At 55.2% G+C, this 16,283-nt stretch overlaps 1 protein-coding gene across 1 annotated transcript; it reads left to right on the forward strand.

Moving 5' to 3' along the window:
- LOC105475816 (aquaporin 1 (Colton blood group)) lies at positions 1-13,462 on the forward strand. The gene is made up of 4 exons (XM_011731334.2): positions 1-458; positions 10,010-10,174; positions 10,503-10,583; positions 11,407-13,462. The coding sequence occupies exons 1-4, from the start codon at positions 75-77 to the stop codon at positions 11,584-11,586; spliced, it is 810 nt and encodes a 269-aa protein (XP_011729636.2). The 5' UTR covers positions 1-74; the 3' UTR covers positions 11,587-13,462.
- The last annotated feature ends 2,821 nt before the right edge of the window (positions 13,463-16,283 follow it).

The raw sequence follows: 16,283 nt of genomic DNA on the forward strand, positions 1-16,283 counted from the left end.
AGCCCAGGCTGTGGTTCAGCTCTCAGAGGGAGTTGAGCACCCGGCAGCGGTCTCAGGCCAAGCCCCCTGCCAGCATGGCCAGCGAGTTCAAGAAGAAGCTCTTCTGGAGGGCAGTGGTGGCTGAGTTCCTGGCCACGACCCTCTTTGTCTTCATCAGCATTGGCTCTGCCCTGGGCTTCAAATACCCGGTGGGGAACAACCAGACGGCAGTCCAGGACAATGTGAAGGTGTCGCTGGCCTTCGGACTGAGCATCGCCACGCTGGCACAGAGCGTGGGTCACATCAGTGGCGCCCACCTCAACCCGGCTGTCACGCTGGGGCTGCTGCTCAGCTGCCAGATCAGCATCTTCCGTGCCCTCATGTACATCATCGCCCAGTGCGTGGGGGCCATCGTCGCCGCCGCCATCCTCTCGGGCATCACCTCCTCCCTGCCTGGGAACTCGCTCGGCCGCAATGATGTGAGTGGGGTGTCCCCGAGCTTGGGGGGTTCTAGAATGATGCTGAAAGGCACCAGTTCCATCCTCTGCCCATCGTGCAGATGCGGACACTGAGGAACGGAGAGGACAAGAGGTTGCTGGAGGTCACATAGAGAGCCGGGGGGGAGAGCTGGGGCTGGAACTCAGTTATGCATGCCTCCCAGAGCCTGTTTTCTGCCAGGCACTGTGGGAAGCTGAGATCAAGAGAATAATGGTCTTGCCAATGTCCCCTGCAGGGCATCTATTATGGGGAATAAGCTTGGCCAGCAGCTCCTCGCCCCTTGGCTGTAGCTTTTTGGCCCTTCTCAGTCCTGCCTGTGCCACCAACTCCCTCCTCCCCCAGCCCTGCACCCTGGGGAAACTTCGCCCGCTTTCCCCAGCCACCCTGAACCAGATGCCCAGCCTGTCTGCAGCTGGTTCTGCAGGTGTGTGAACAGGACTCCCTCAGGGAGCCCCCCATATTCACACAGGTTTCCAAACAAACCACCTCTAGGAATCCAGAGAAAGGCCGTCTTCCACTCTTCCGCCCCTGGGAATTAGACAAAGATAAGGCAGTGAAAACACTTTCTGGGGCTGTTTGAAGGCAGTTTTCCTGGATTACAGTATGGGCTGGGGGGCAAGTGCTGGGCTCCATGGTCTCCAGGCACTGAGAGGTGTGGCGTGTGTGTGTGTGTGGGTGGGTGTGCGCGCATGTGCGTGTGTGCATGTACGTGTGCGTGTGTGTGTGTGAAGGTGTGTATGTGTCTCTGTGCTTGTGTAAACTGTGTGCATGTTTGTGCTGCTGTGTTAGGGTGTGTATGTGTGCATGCGTCTGCCAGCATGAGTCTCTGTGCTTGTGTAAACTGTGTGCATGTTTGTGCTGCTGTGTTAGGGTGTGTGGGGGTGAGTTTGCAACCACACGTGCCCATGGCTCCCGGCTTGAATGGGGTCTGGACTGGGGTCACTAATGACAAGCAGATGCTGGTGACTGGGTGGCAGCTGTGGAAAAGAATGTCTCCTGGGCTGCTTAGCATGGCAAAGTGGCCGCTGGTGGCAGCCGCCTGCTGTCCCAGACCTGGCCTTTCCCAGCTCCTCAGACAAGTGCAAACTCAGGCCGGGCTTGGGCAACAGCAGGAGGCGATTTGGCCTGAGAGACTGAGGAAGGCTTGGAGGATGTCTCTGAGGGCCCAAGGGGCAGGTGAGCAGGCTTGGGGGTGCCCTCACAGGGAGGGAGAGGTTAAGGGGCAGAGAGGAGGACTTGTCTGGAGAGGTGAGGCTGGCAGGGCTGTAGGCAGGGCAGGTGGGTGTGGGGACTGTGTGGGTCATCTCGGAGGGCGCCTCAGAGATGGCAGTAGTGATTACAGCAGCTGTCCTCTCGCTTCTCAGTCAAAGTTCAGATCCTGCGGCTGACAGCCTGGGGGAGGCTAGGTGAAGGTCTGGTGCAGAGGGCAGCTGGCTCAGCCCAGCCACGGGGGGCTTAGCGCTTTTGTGTCACGGTGACACCTCACCCAACCTCCTCTGCAGCCAACCTCTGCTTGGCCCAAGATTGAAGATTACCTCCATGGGCTGGAGTTTAGACTTTAGCCAGTTTAGACGTGGCTGCGGGGTATGTACGGGACAGAGTTCAGGCAGGCCATGTCAAGCTCTGCCCCCAGGCCTCAGTTTCCAGTGGGGGCAGAGCTTGTGGCCTCGGGGAGTTCCACTGGGTAGGGTCAAGCTCACACTGAAGCTTGGCTGGGTATGCTGGGCTGGGGAAGCGTCCCTGTAGGGGAGGGGATGTGATTCCTAGACTTTCTGACCCCATATCGTCCCTCCCATCTCACAGGGCAGAACCTCTGCACCTGCTGGCAGAGGCTTCACACTCTAGTATGCGCATCCGAGCCAGAGGCGGGAGGGCGGGCCCCTTCTGTGCCATCTGGATCAGAGGCCACACCCGACTCCTGTGCCCCATTCCCTCCCTGGCCTTCATTTTTTATAGTCACCCCAATACTTGGGCTGGGCGTGTTGCAAATGGGAGAGAAAGAGGAGCAGCCTAGTGTGGGAGCCGGCCCTGGGCTGGGAGGCAGACACCTGGGTTCAAGACCTGTCTGCTGCTAACTTATTGAGCTTTATTGGAGCTGCGGACCCTGACCCTCGAGAGGTGACTTAGGTGTTGTAACCTCACAGCCACACCCAGACAGCCAGCTCACTTCATTGCTTTGAGCTTATCACCCATCCCACGAAGGCTGGCTAAGAGCAGCCCAGCAGGGGCAGTGCTGAACATAAGGGTGCTAAGCATGATGGTGGGGGCTCAGGCACTGCCCTGTCCCGACAGTGGAAGGGTGGGGGTCAGAAGCTCAACTCTGGGCCTAGAAATAGAGAAGGTAGCCCCCTAAAGGCTCCCGTCAGACACTGGCCCTGGAGGGGTCTCAGGCGTGGCCTGGATGCCTCAAGAGGAGCAGGGAACGGTCTGGGCAGCAGGTGACACATTGTCCTTCATGACCTGGGGGAGGCTCCTGCAGCCTCTCTGGCCCTGAGCCCCACCCCAGCCAAAACCTGGGTGGGGCAAATGGTTGGCATGGAGATTTCCAAGGAAAACAGAGAAAGAAGTGGCAGGAAGTGGTTGCAGTGAGTCAGGGGGTGTCCCTTCGGGACATGTTGGGGACAACTTTCTCCTGACTGAGTCAGGGCTCAGGATACGCCCTAGAGAGACCGTGGGCCTCCATCCAGCCTGCAAGGTCCTGGTTAGTACTAAGAGCCATATACCAATTTTAGCCAAGGGTGAGAGGCTCTGAGGCTGGGGTGAACACTCTTGCCTGTGTCTGTCCTAGCTCAGCCACTAATACCATGTGGCATTACACAACAGACCAGCCTGTGTGGCCCTAGTTCCTGTCTATGAGATAGTGACATAGCAGGGTGTGGCTGGGCTCTGAGAAGTAGGAGATGCTGGTGGACTCAGGATTCCTGGTATTTGCCGGCTTTTTTCATTCTTCTGCTGTCTGGTCTGCTCAGCCGGCTCCCTACAAGCATGACTGGGGACTGCTGGGTGCTCACGTCTAAACTGGGTTAGGTTAGCCTGGCTGCCTCCCCAGAGAAGCCCACAGCCCTAGGTCAAGATAAGCCAGTGCCCAGCTGTCTGTGATACGGAGCAGGAGGCAGATGCGATAAGAGGTGTCAGGGCAGGCCCAGGAACTTTTGAACTTAAGGGGTGGGAGGGCCTGGAAGGCATCAGGGAGAAGGTTTCGTAGGAGCCTGAATGTGGAGACATTGCAGAGGGAAGGGACAGAGGGACTGTGTGAGCACAGGCTAGGAGGAGGTGGGGGCCATGGTGTGGGAGTTGTGGGGTATGGTCAGGCTGGAGGGGCATGGGAGGAGGGTGGTGAGTGCTCAGGATTTGGGCCAGGCGCTGCATCCAGGGGAAGGGGTCTGGGTCCCCAGAGCCTGTGATTTCAGCCCGCTGGGCTCAGGCAGAGGGCAAAGCTACCCTCTTTGGGGTCTTCTCCCAGTCCTGCTCATTCGGGGCCTGACTGCTCATGAAGTGTTTCTACCTGCAGCATCAGGGGCCTGACCGAAGCCCTAAGCTCTCCCCTTTATCCCATTTTTCTGGGCCTCAGTTTCCCCAGTCATAAAGTGAGAGGCCCCTTCATGCCACCAGTTCTCCCGGGGGTGCTGCCACCTCCTCCAGAGCTCAGGGGAGGGCTGGGGAAAGGAAGGCAGAGTTTCCATGTCCCTGCCCAACCCGGCCTGCCCAGGGAGGGGCTGGGGGCTGGGTGGTGATGCCACATCTGGGACATATAATTACTGTTTCCGCCAGCCCCAGATGAGGGGGAGGGCACAGAGATGGGGCGGGAGCTTTGTGGTGGAGACTTCCCTCATCACGGAAAATCCTGAGGCTGCTTCCCCTTTAAGGCCCTCAGAACAGCCCAGCCGGTCCCAGTGTTGCCCATCCCAATGCTTGGCCCTGACCGGGGCTTGCCCTGGGAACTCTGAAGGGGCCATGCTTTGAGAAGGGACATGGCCCCCTGGGATGCCTGTCTGAGGGGTTCACCCCCTGCTCATTACCCCCAAGGGGCCATTAGTTCACTGCAAGCCAATTTCAGATGGTGCCCCCACTTAGTCTAAGGCCCCCACCCAGGAGGAGCCATGGCCCTTACCTTCTGGAAGCGCCAAGTCTGGAGTCTCCTGAATGGCTGGGATCTGAGCCCTCACACCTGGAGGTGAAGGCAGGAAAATACTGTCCACGAGGCCCTGCAAGTAGCCAGGGTCCCCTCAGTCAGGGCTTCCCCCTGGGGACAAGAGGGGCTCCTTGCCCACATGGAATGGTACCCAGGGGGATCATGAGGGGCTGTCTTCACTCAGCCAGGAGCTACAGTTCAGTGGGGTGGGCATACTCTGAGGCTGAAATCTCCAACTTAAAAGACATCCAGAAAGGCTGGAAAATGACCCCGGCCCTTTCAGCAGCTCCTTTCAGTGCCTGCAATCTCGCTGTCAGGGCCCCTTGAGAGGCAGATTTCTACTCAGTGTAAAGAAGGTTGTTGTTGATATTGTTGTTGACATGAAGAAGGGGCTGCCTCTAAGTCAATAAGGTCCTTGCCATTAGGGGTGTGCAAGTAGATGCTATCTGGTGGGGAGGCTGCTTTGGGGGTGCTGGTCTATGCAGGGGTCCAGTGGGGTGGGTGACAGGTTCTGCAACATAGGCTTTGTGTCACGCTGAGACCAGCAGTTCTGATGGCCTGCGGGGGATCCGGTACTCAGGTTTCTGATCTGGGGCTGGAGGGTGACCAACCCGAGGTCAGGCAGGAGGTATTTCTAGATACTGCCAGGGGCTAGAATCTGGGCCAAGGCCTCCATTTTACTGATGGGGAAACTGAAGCCCACAGAGGCACGGAGACAGAGGTGTGGCGCTGCCTCCCAGCCCTTGATTATTTCTGCTGCTCCGAAGTATACACACATGGCACAAACACAAACATGCACACACATGTGCTCTTGCGTGGGGGACGCACACACGGTACACAAAGCACATTCTCAAGACCGGATGGTCCCACTCAGGCTCTGGGACCCAAGGAGGGTTGGGCGGGGGTTCCTCAATGGAGCCTTTTCCTTTCCCTGCCCTGGAGTTAGGAAAAGAAGGAGGGAGGGAGGGAGGGAGGGAGGGAGGGAGGAAGCCATTGCTTTGTGTATTGTTTCTTGTCAGGAAGATGAAATGGTTTCTGGGAGCAAATAAAGGGCTTGTTGAGACCTGCTGCTTTCTCACACGGGGGGCTCATTTTGTTTTTCTCTTCTCTTCCCTCTTGAGCTGGTAGTGGCACCTGTGTGGGTATATAACACAGGGAAACAGTGAGGCACTCAGAAGTGCCATCAGACATACCAGTGCAAACACACAGCACGGCCTCCAGGACCTCATTTCCTGCAGAGACCCCTGCATGATAGCTGTTCCCAGAGAGGGCCGAGACACTTGGTCAGTACCTCATCAGTTGTCTAAATATCCAACATGGGATGAAAAAGAGTGTGCATTCTCTAATTCATGGGTACAGGGTTTTTCATATTTTTCTTAAATCAAGCTTGTTAATTATGGGGTTTGAACCCTCCCTGTTCGTGATATTGGTAGTTTTTGGCTGCTTCATGATTCTATACATTTCTAATAGAAGATTATTAAAATTTTTCACTCTGGTGGTAGAGTGATCCAATCCTCCTTGTAATTCTGTCAATTTTTCCCACATTTATTTTTAGGCTATGTTGTTTAGTGCATACACGTGGGGGATTTTTGTAGTTCTTTTATAGATTTTTAAAATTTAATTATTATGTAATAAACCACTTACAATCTAATAAAAAAGAGAAAGAGTCAGCCCTGGACACATGTGGTCATCCACAGACACAGCAGACACTTATTTACAAAGACACACAGAGGCACACAAACTAGGAATACCCCCATGTCCACGTGTGAACACCCATGGAGGAGTGACACTGTGGGGCCCACATGGGTCTCCTCACTGCCCAGTGCTGAGTCCTGGAGGCACTGGGGTGGGCAGGGCAGGCTTCGATGGTTCCTGTCCCTCGAGAACTAATGCTCAGAGCCACAGTCAGGCCTGGCTCTGGAGCCTGCTGTTCCCCAAGGCCAGGGCGCCAGAGTGCCCAGGCCAAGCCAGGGGCCCCGTGTCTTGGAAGCTACCCTGGTTGGCCTGTCTATGGGCAGCGGGGAAGGCTTAGAGCACATTGCCTGGAGAGATCATCCCTGGGCTGCCCTAGAGGCAGGACACACTGACAACCACAGAGCCACCTTCTGCTGGCTCCCAAGTCCAAGCTGGCAATAGCCAGGTCCCTTGGCTGGGCCTGGGAGTGACCAGCCCATTGACCTGTGAGTGTAGGGTGGCACAGACTATGGGGCAAGGATCCCGGCTTTGCTGCATCCTCCCTGGGCCTCAGCCTCTACATCATCATCTCACTGAGCCATCACACAGGCTGCCCTCTGGGGCTCCCAGAGGCTAATGATTGGCCCATTGTTTCCCAGCTAGAAAGTGAGGAAGATAGCCCTGGGTCCGGAGAGCGTCTCTGGAGCCAGGCTGCCCCTAGTGAGGGTGGGGGTTCTAGAAAATTAGCATTCTCTGCCACTTCTATCACCACACAATGAGCCTCTCCTCAGATGTGTGGGCAGAGAAATGGCAGAGGTCCCCCACCCTGTCCTCACCGAGCTCCCAGGCCAGGAGGAGATGCACCCATATAGGCTGCAGGAAGATTGGTTTCCTACAAGATGCAGAGAATTCAGTGAGGGCATGGTGGGTGGGAGCAGAAGTTAATTCCAGCCAGGGATCTGGGAAGGCTTCTAGGAGCTGGTGGGGTCTGAACTGGGCCTTGAGCAGTGGTTTTACAAGGGCTCAGCACAAAATGGAGAGCTTGTATCTTCTGACACTTCAGAAGAAATGTGTGGATTATTCTTTAGGTAATACTTGCCTTCACAAAACCCAGGGCTGCAAAGGCGGGAAGAGAATTGTTCTGACTGTTACTTTTTTCTGCCTTAATAAGACCTGGGCCAGGCAAAACTACATGGGGATGTGCAAACACACACACACACACACACATATACACATATACACTTATATATACTATATATAAAATATATATTATATATGTGTATATATATACATATATATGTATAAAACAAGTGATTACAATGGGAATTGTCCCTGTGTAAGCAACTTTTCAAATTTAATGGGTTGTAAACAGTAACATACAATTTGAAGTATTTTACCTGCTCTTTCCTGGACATTGAGTTTCAACAGGCCTTTCAGTGCCCCTTCCAATTCTGAATTATCAAGTTTTTCCAGATGTAAATAATGCAAGTGTATTAGGCAGTTGAAGGAAGGTTGTCAGTAGATGTTGAAGCAAGCAGGGGAGGCTTCCTGGTGGTGGTGGTAGTGGGTATTGGAGAGGAAGGCTGTCAGCCCATGTGGTTCTCAGCAGTCAGGAAGGCACATTCCAGAATTCCCAGGGCAGGTGGCTGACCCCTCCCCTTCCCAAGGACTCAGAGTACAGGGCCTGGAACCATCACCCTCTGCTCTGTCCACTTTGCATGAAAAGCATGGTGTCTTTGGGTAGCAGCTGGGACTCTCACAGCTGGTTAAGAAACAGAGGAGGAGATGAGCTCCTTCTGGTCACATCTGTGAGGGGTGGGGCTGGGAGGATTCTCCAAGGCGGGAGCCACTTACAGCGATGACTCCATTAATCATCGGGGAAGGGCTGGTTTCAGGACTTCTGCCAGCTAGCAATTAGGCCACCCTCACAGAGCAGAAGATAGACGAATAGAAGGAGCCGCGAGCTTCCTGAGGGCTCAGATCCAGAGGGACAGGGGCCTCACAGGTGCAAGTGTGGGTGGGCATCAGGACTAGCCAGGCTGGCTTCACCAGCCTCAACCCCATTCGGCCTGTCCTAACTCTGGGCAGGCTTCTGCCAGCAGCTCCAGCTGCCGTCACTCCTTCTGCCTGTCCCCAAATCCTGCACCCACAATGAGAAGAACCAAAACAAGAGTCACAACCACTACCCCATTCCTCCTGCATCGGCAACTCTTTCCAAATGCCCTGAGACAGCCCCTTTGGCCTTTGAACCTCCCAGCTGCTCTGGAGAGCAGGCATGGACAATGAGATCCATTTTGTAGATGGGAAGACTGAAGACCAGAGGGGATAGGCCATGCTCACGGTGCCAGAAAGTAGAAGAGTCAGGACCTGAACACAGGGCTTCTGCCTCCTCGGCCCAACCTTGGGACAGAAAGGGAACTGGGCATTGCCCAGAGGGCTGGCGGACCTAAGGGATGTAGCCCTGGGGTCCGCCAGGAAAAGCCCAAAGTTGGGGCTGCAAGGCAGGGGAGGGGATGTGAGTCATTCCCTGTAACCCAGGGCTGCAGACAAAGGCGGGAAGAGGATTGTTCTTGTAGGATGGCCTCAGGGTGGGGCTGGGAAAACCTCCAAGGTGTGCCCCCCTACCTTGGATTTTGCAAAATTCCCTATGGCCTTAGAGACACTCCCATATCCTGAGGATGGGAGCTGGGTAGTGAGACTCCCAGCTGGGAAGTGTTTGGGTGCAACAGCCCTGCCTGGGAGAAGGCAGCCTAAGTGACCTCATCTGGGCATCTATGCAAGGGAGCCTTTGCTGATGTGGTCCAGCTCCCCTGTGTGAGTGCACTTAGCCCCTGGGATGGCCACAAAGCATAGTGGAAGGTGCTGGGGCTTCCTGGGGAGGGGTCCTCCTGGGGCAGCTGCATGGGGAGGGCTTTCATGACCTCATGGCAGCTCCCATTCCCTTCTCTTTCCATGAGTCATGTTTCTAAAAGTGGCCCAGGAGTAAGTGGCAGCCAGACAGTGGTGGCGGGGCCTCTCTGGCCAGGGAGAGGGAGGGTGAGGCTGGGGCCAGCAGTGGGGAGGAAGAAGAGAGAAGGAGAGACAGGGAGGGCAGGGCCAGAAGTAATGGCCTTGGACCAAGGAAAGATACAGGGGTGGAGAAGGAGAGAGAGAGGGTGGAGACAATAAGGGAGGCAAGCACAGAGGAGAAAGAGGGGTGGAGGGAGCCAGGACCTCTCTGAAGGCCTCCCCAGCCCCAGAATTTAGATGCAGTTGGGCATGGGGTAGAATGGTCTGGACTTTTGGGTATGAAGCCATGTCCCCTGCTGGGCCTTCCCACCTGTTTGCATCTCTTCTCCTAGGAGTGCTCCTGACCATCATCTTCATGCCTGGGGCTTGCCCCTTGCCTCTGGCCTTGGTACCCCAGAATGCCCTGGCCTGGTTGCAGCTGGATGAGAAGGCCTCAGCTCACCCCAGGCCTCTCCAGCTTCTAGGCAGAGTGGAGCCTGGGTCTAGGCAGGTATTAGGGGCTGAGCTGGAGTTTCATCAACAGCAGTGGGTGGGTTCAAGGCCTGATTTCCACTACCTGCTGTGTGTGCTTGCCCGGGACCCTGTGATGGACTCTGAAGGCCCATCTGAGGGTCTGCCCTCCATGCCTGGGTCTGGGAGGCTGGGGATCCTTGGGGTCCTGGGACATAGTCCCTGCCTACCCTCCTCACCAGTCCTCACCGCCTGTGTCCCCTGCAGCTGGCTGATGGCGTGAACTCGGGCCAGGGCCTGGGCATCGAGATCATCGGGACCCTCCAGCTGGTGCTGTGTGTGCTGGCCACTACTGACCGAAGGCGCCGCGACCTTGGTGGCTCAGCCCCCCTTGCCATTGGCCTCTCTGTAGCCCTTGGACACCTCCTGGCTGTGAGTCAGGGGCCCTCCCAGATGGTGGGGGGGAAGGGAGGGCAGGGGCTGGTGGGGTGCCCTGCCATGGGCAGCCAGTGGAACTCCCGGCAGGGCTCTTGCCATTGGGTGGAGGATGGCAGGTCAGTGCTGGGGACTGGGGGCAGGGTCCTGCCCTGGAGAGGAGCAGAGGGACCTCCTGCCCAGCTTGAGGTCAGCACTCCTCTCTTGCTGGATCTCATTGTCCCCCACCCTGATTGTTCTCTCTCCCTCCACCCTCTCTCTCCTCTCACTCTCTCTTCACCTGTGACTCTCTGCCTTTGCCTCTCCCTGTCTCTTTCCCTCACAGATTGACTACACCGGCTGTGGGATTAACCCTGCTCGGTCCTTCGGCTCCGCGGTGATCACACACAACTTCAGCAACCACTGGGTAGGCGACCCACAGGCTGCCCCTACTGTGCAGGGAGGTAGGGTGGGAGGCTTTGGTGTCCCATGGTAAGCCTGACCCCACCCTCACAGTGTCCCTTCCTGTCCTGGAGGCTCTAGGAGACAGCCAGGGGACAGGAAATCAGGAAACCGAGGCCTGCCATGTAGAGGCAGGGTGGGGTCACACTGTGAGCAGTTTCAGGCCCAGTCTCTGCCCTCCCAGCTCGGCCCTGCCCCATGCTGCCTGGCCTCCAGGTCATCCCAGCTGTGTGGTTGAAAGTGGGGCTCCAAATCCTGGCTCAGCCACTTTCAGGTTCAGCATGACCTTGCACCATGTGCTTGAGCCTTGGTATCCTGAGCTTCGGAGGGGCATATGGTGGTACCCACCTCTCAGGGTGGCCAGGAGGAGGAAAGGGCTCACTCCCTATCTGTAAACTGAGCGCAATACAGAGGAGGCGCTCAGTGGATTTTGTCTCTTATGGTTGTGGATGTGGATGTGCTAGGCCAGCTTTGCATTAGGCAATGGTCTCTGGGGCCCTTTCAAAGCTGGAAGCGTGGGGGCAGTGGCCTTCCTCAAGAAGGGGCTGCTACTGCCCATGCCTGAGCTGGGCCATGCAGAGGCAAGGAGGTGCCCTTACCATGTACTCTGGCCTGGGCCAGTTTTGAGGGCACTGGAATCAGGATGTTAGGATTTGGTGCTCCTACCTGCCTCCATCGCAGGTGGGAGAAAACCTGTCCAACGGGGTGGTGGGCTGGGAGGTAACCCAGGGAACGATTTCCAGGGGCTTCTGAGTGGAGCCGTCTCAACGTACCTGCTCTGTTCCTAGATTTTCTGGGTGGGGCCATTCATCGGGGGAGCCCTGGCTGTGCTCATCTACGACTTCATCCTGGCCCCACGCAGCAGTGACTTCACAGACCGCGTGAAGGTGTGGACCAGCGGCCAGGTGGAGGAGTATGACCTGGATGCCGACGACATCAACTCCAGGGTGGAGATGAAGCCCAAATAGAAGGGGTCTGGCCTGGGCATCCACGTAGGGGGCAGGGGCAGGGACGGGCGGAGGGAGGGGAGGGGTGAAATCCATATTGTAGACACTCTGACAAGCTGGCCAAAGTCACTTCCCCAAGATCTGCCAGACCTGCATGGTCAAGCCTCATTTGGGGGTGTTTCTATCTCTTTCTTTCTCTTTCTGTTTCCTGGCCTCAGAGCTTCCTGGGGACCAAGATTTACCAATACATCCACTCCCTTGAAGTCGTGGAGGAGGTGAAAGAAAGGGACCCACCTGCTAGTCGCCCCCTCAGAGTGTGATGGGAGGTGTGCCACAAAGTCCCCCCTTGCCCCAAAGTTGCTCGCCGACTCACCTGCGCAGGTGCCTGGGATTCTACTGTAATTGCTTTGTGCCTTTGGGCATGGCCCTCCTTCTTCTCCTAACATGCACCTTGCTCCCAATGGTGCTTGGAGGGGAGAGATCCCAGGAGGTGCAGTGGAGGGGCAAGCTTTGCTCCTTCAGCTCTGCTTGCTCGCAGGCCCCCGACCCGCTCGGACTTATGGCCTGACCTTGGAATTGTCCCTATCTCAGGGCCTCAGCGACCTCCTTCTGCAAAGTGGCAGGGATGGGCAGAGCTCAATGGGCCTGCAACCCCTAAGTGCAGACACAGTATGGGTCCAGAAGATGTGGTCTAGACCAGGGCTGCTCTTTCCACTTGCCCTGTGTTCTTTCCCCAGGGGCATGCCTGTTGCCACACGCCTCTGTGTACGTGTGTGCAGAGCAGACAGGCTACAAAGCAGAGATCGACAGCCAGCCAGGTAGTTGGAACTTTCTGTTCCCCATGGAGAGGCTTCCCTAGACAAAATAAAGCCATTTAGAGGGTGAAGGAGGAATACCCATGTTACTTCTCTGAGTTTTAGTTGGTCTTTCCATCTATCACTGCATTATCTTGCTCATTCTTTCAGTTCTCTACTCCCTCTCATCAGTGTAGACACAGGTCACCATTATGCTGGCGTATGTTTATCAAAGAGCACTTGAGCTATCTGAAGCCCAAAGCCTGAGAACAGAAAGAGCCTGATGCAGGTCAGCCCATGGAGGCAGATGACCTTGCTGGGCCTGGGGGTTTTCCAAGCCCTCAGCTGGTCCTGAGCAGGATGGAGCAAGCTCTTCTCTTGTTCATGAGCTCCTGGTTGGAGGCATTTGAGCAGGTGAGTAACCTGCACAGGCTTGCCGTGTGACCCCTGGCCACAGCCTTCCCTCCGCATTGACCTGGAGGGGAGGGGTCAGCCTTGACGTGATGAGGTTGCTATAGTTGCAGCCCAAGGACAGTTCAGAGATCAGAATCAGCTTTGAAGGCTGAATTCTTCCACTCATCTATCTACATAAGTCCATTCATTTCCACCAGGGCCAGAGCAGCTCCACCACTGTGCACTTAGCCATGATGGCAACAGAAACCAAGAGACACAATTACACAGGTATTTAGAAGCAGAGGGACAACCAGGAGGCCCTTAGCTATCACCAGCGCATCACGACTGCACACTGTCTTCTCCATTCCCCAGCAGGAACTTCTAGCTCATTTAACAGATAAACTGAGGCCCACGGTTTCAGCTAGACAATGATTTGGCCAGGCCTAGTAACCAAGGCCCTGTCTCTGGCTACTCCCTGGACCACAAGGCTGATTCCTCTCATTTCCAGCTTCTCAGTTTCTGCCTGGGCAATGGCCAGGGGCCAGGAGTGGGGAGGGTTTGATGGAGGGGAGGGGGGCACACCCACCCCCTGCTTGGTTCTAGGCTGCTGCACACCAGGGCCCTGCATCTGTCTGCTCTGCATATATGTCTCTTTGGAGTTGGAATTTCATTATATGTTAAGCAAATAAAGGAAAATGACTTGTAAGGTCCTTCAGGCTTCCTGTAGTTTTTCTTCTTTTGATGCCATGTCCCCACAAATGTTTCTGGATGACTCCACAAGGAAATCAGTCCACTGCTAGAGACCCAGTCTGAGGAGGAGCCACTGCCTCCTCTTCTGCCTTCAAGACCACCAATCTCAGGCGATGGATACAGCCACACCCCAAAACCCTATCTGAGGGATACAGGGTCCTGCCCCTAGCAGGAGACTTCCAGAGCCCAGTGGGATGACTTTGGAGACCTGGGGTCAGGGAAAAGGGGCAGGCTTCTGATCAGTTTAAATGGAGCGATGGGAGCCATTTCTGATTCCGGAGTATGGACGTGATGGGGGAAAGCAGGCCTGAAGTCTAACAGCCCCCTCATCCCCTCTACGCTCCACAGAGCAGGGCCCGGGGAACACTAGGGATTGTTCCACCTTCCTCCCTCCCTCCACTCACATTTGCAACCCATCTGACCGGGGCTGGGCATCTCAGGGGAGACAGACTCACTCATCAGAGCCCAGTGCAGTTAGGGCTACTTCAGATTGAGACTGGGACCCCAGCTCCTGACCCTTCCGATGTGCACACACACTTAGTAGTGCCTGATAATAGGGAACAGGTATCACCATGGCAGTGGGCTGAGGCGGGAAATAGTGTATCGACAGGTCCTGGGGCCCCAGCACTGCTCCTGGGAGACACATGGTTCCTGTCCCCTCTGTGGAATGCCTGGCTGATGGTGATATAAGGGGGGCTGGGTCTCAGGGAGCCAGGAGCTAGGCGCCCCCAGTGAAGACTGAGGCCGTGTTGATGGAACAGGGTTTCTAATTTCTGTGTGCCCTGGGTCACTAGGCTGTCTCAGTCCCTGCAAATCAGTGCATCACATCTGCACACTCTTCTCCATTCCCTCGCAAGAACTTTTAGCTCATTCAACAGATAAGGAAACTTATCTCCCAGCTTGAGAGGGGCATATAAATGGCAGAGTGCCAGCCAAGCTATGGGAATTGGGTATGGGCTAGCCCGCTGCATCCCAAGCCCGCCTGTGAGGGTGTTCCAAGCCTATCGCTCACGGCCCTTCTCGGCTTGTCTCCTTAATTTGTCACATTCTTCTAGGCCTGAAGCCCTCCCAATCACCAGTATGGGCCCAGCCACCCCACCTCAACTCCTACTCATTCACTCCTACCCCACCCCCATTTCACCCCCACTCCATGGCACAGCCTTCTTTAGTGTATTGCTTAGATATGACTTCTAGAATCCTAAAGCCATGAGGCAGGGCCTGAGTAAGACATTAGGGAACTGGTATTGCTTGAGCACTTACCATGTGTGAGGAATCTCCCTGAGATTTTGCATACATTCGCTCTAATCTTTACAACATCCTTGGAAGGTAGAGATATGTGTCCCCATTTGTAGAAGATGCCAGGGCCCCTGAAGATGAAATGATTTGCCCTAGGCCATACAGCAGGTTGGTGGTAGAATTGGGATTTGAACCTATTCTACTTGGCTTCAAAGATCAGGCTTTTTCCACGATGTGGTCTGGGCTGGTTTTGTCATGATTCCTGCTAAGTCAAGCTCTGGGCTAGCCAGGAAGCCAGGCTTCATGAAGAGCACAGCCACTCCTGCAGAGTGGGCATGGGGAGGGGGAAGGCAGGAGAAGGGCCAGCCCCAGAGTCCTCCGGCATCAGGAGAAGTCTGTTCATTTCAGGGCTAACTGGACGTGGTGTCACTCAAATCTCCCTGCTGCCTTCCAGGGCCTCTCCTTGGGAGGAAAGTGTCTGAGAACCATGTTCACCCAGCAGAGTATCTGAGAAGGGGAAGGGCAATGCTGCACCATGAGGGATAATAATGCAATAAGACAGGCCCTCAGCTACTCATCAGGCCAGGTGGCAACAGCTTTGGGTCAAAGTGATCCCAGACTCCTCCTCATCTTCCAGTCTGTGGGTTTAGTGCTCCAGGCACCCCATCTCTTTGGAGCTACCCCTGACTCTGATCTTCTCATCTTCTATACAGCCCAACATAGGGAGAGGTTTGAGGGAATAACAGATGAAGTGGGGCTCCTTGGGTAGCTGAGACCTTGTCTGTTTGTTCATCAGACTTTAATGGAGGTAGTAAATTTCTTGAAAACTCCCAGGATTCAATATTTGTCTTCAGGCTGTTGAACATTCAGGCAACTGCACATGTGATGTGACTTGATGAGGGGCACCTGTCACGCATCTCCAACTGGGTCCCTGATGAGACCAGACAACAGGTCACTATCTCCATCAGACGCCCTCCTGGCCCTCCCCTTGAGACTTGTACACGGAATGGCTCAGCTGGCTTGGAAGGTCATGTCCCCTGCACCTGGCCCAGAAGGAAGCAGAATTTAATCTAACAGCCATTGAATCCTAGAATATTTGTCTTTCCATTAAACTCACAAGAGCAAAAAATTACGGTTCTGCATATGGTTCTGTTATTGCTCCATTTATTCTGAGGACCCCTAGGAACCCTGGGAAGATCAGAAGGTCGGCCAGAGCCCAGCGGTGAATGTTCACTTCAGCCACACATATTTACGATCTCAAGCACCGGATCAATCTCTTCTGGGTTTCTAAACATTTAGGAGTCTGAGATCCTTACAGATTCATATTTGCTTTTTGACATTTCACTTTCTCCTCCAGAATCAAGAGGATTCATCTTTCCTGGCCCTGGAGAGGTGTTGAGTGGTTATAGGTAGAAGACTTTATTTCTGAAATACCCTGGGCTAGGATTCATCCACTGGCCAGAGATGTGGTGAAGCTTCAGCGGGGTTAGCGGCCCATAGCCCTGGCCCTGCTCCCAGCACCGTCATCCATCTCAAAGCTTCTGT

Source organism: Macaca nemestrina, chromosome 4 (assembly GCF_043159975.1).
Source record: "Macaca nemestrina isolate mMacNem1 chromosome 4, mMacNem.hap1, whole genome shotgun sequence".
Lineage (NCBI taxonomy): Eukaryota > Metazoa > Chordata > Mammalia > Primates > Cercopithecidae > Macaca > Macaca nemestrina.

Coding starts and splice junctions, on each gene's coding strand:
- LOC105475816 (XM_011731334.2), top strand. CDS start 75: ATGGCCAGCGAGTTCAAGAAGAAGCTCTTCTGGAGGGCAGTGGTGGCT. Junction 459..10,009: donor ACTCGCTCGGCCGCAATGAT/GTGAGTGGGGTG, acceptor TGTCCCCTGCAG/CTGGCTGATGGCGTGAACTC. Junction 10,175..10,502: donor CCCTTGGACACCTCCTGGCT/GTGAGTCAGGGG, acceptor TTTCCCTCACAG/ATTGACTACACCGGCTGTGG.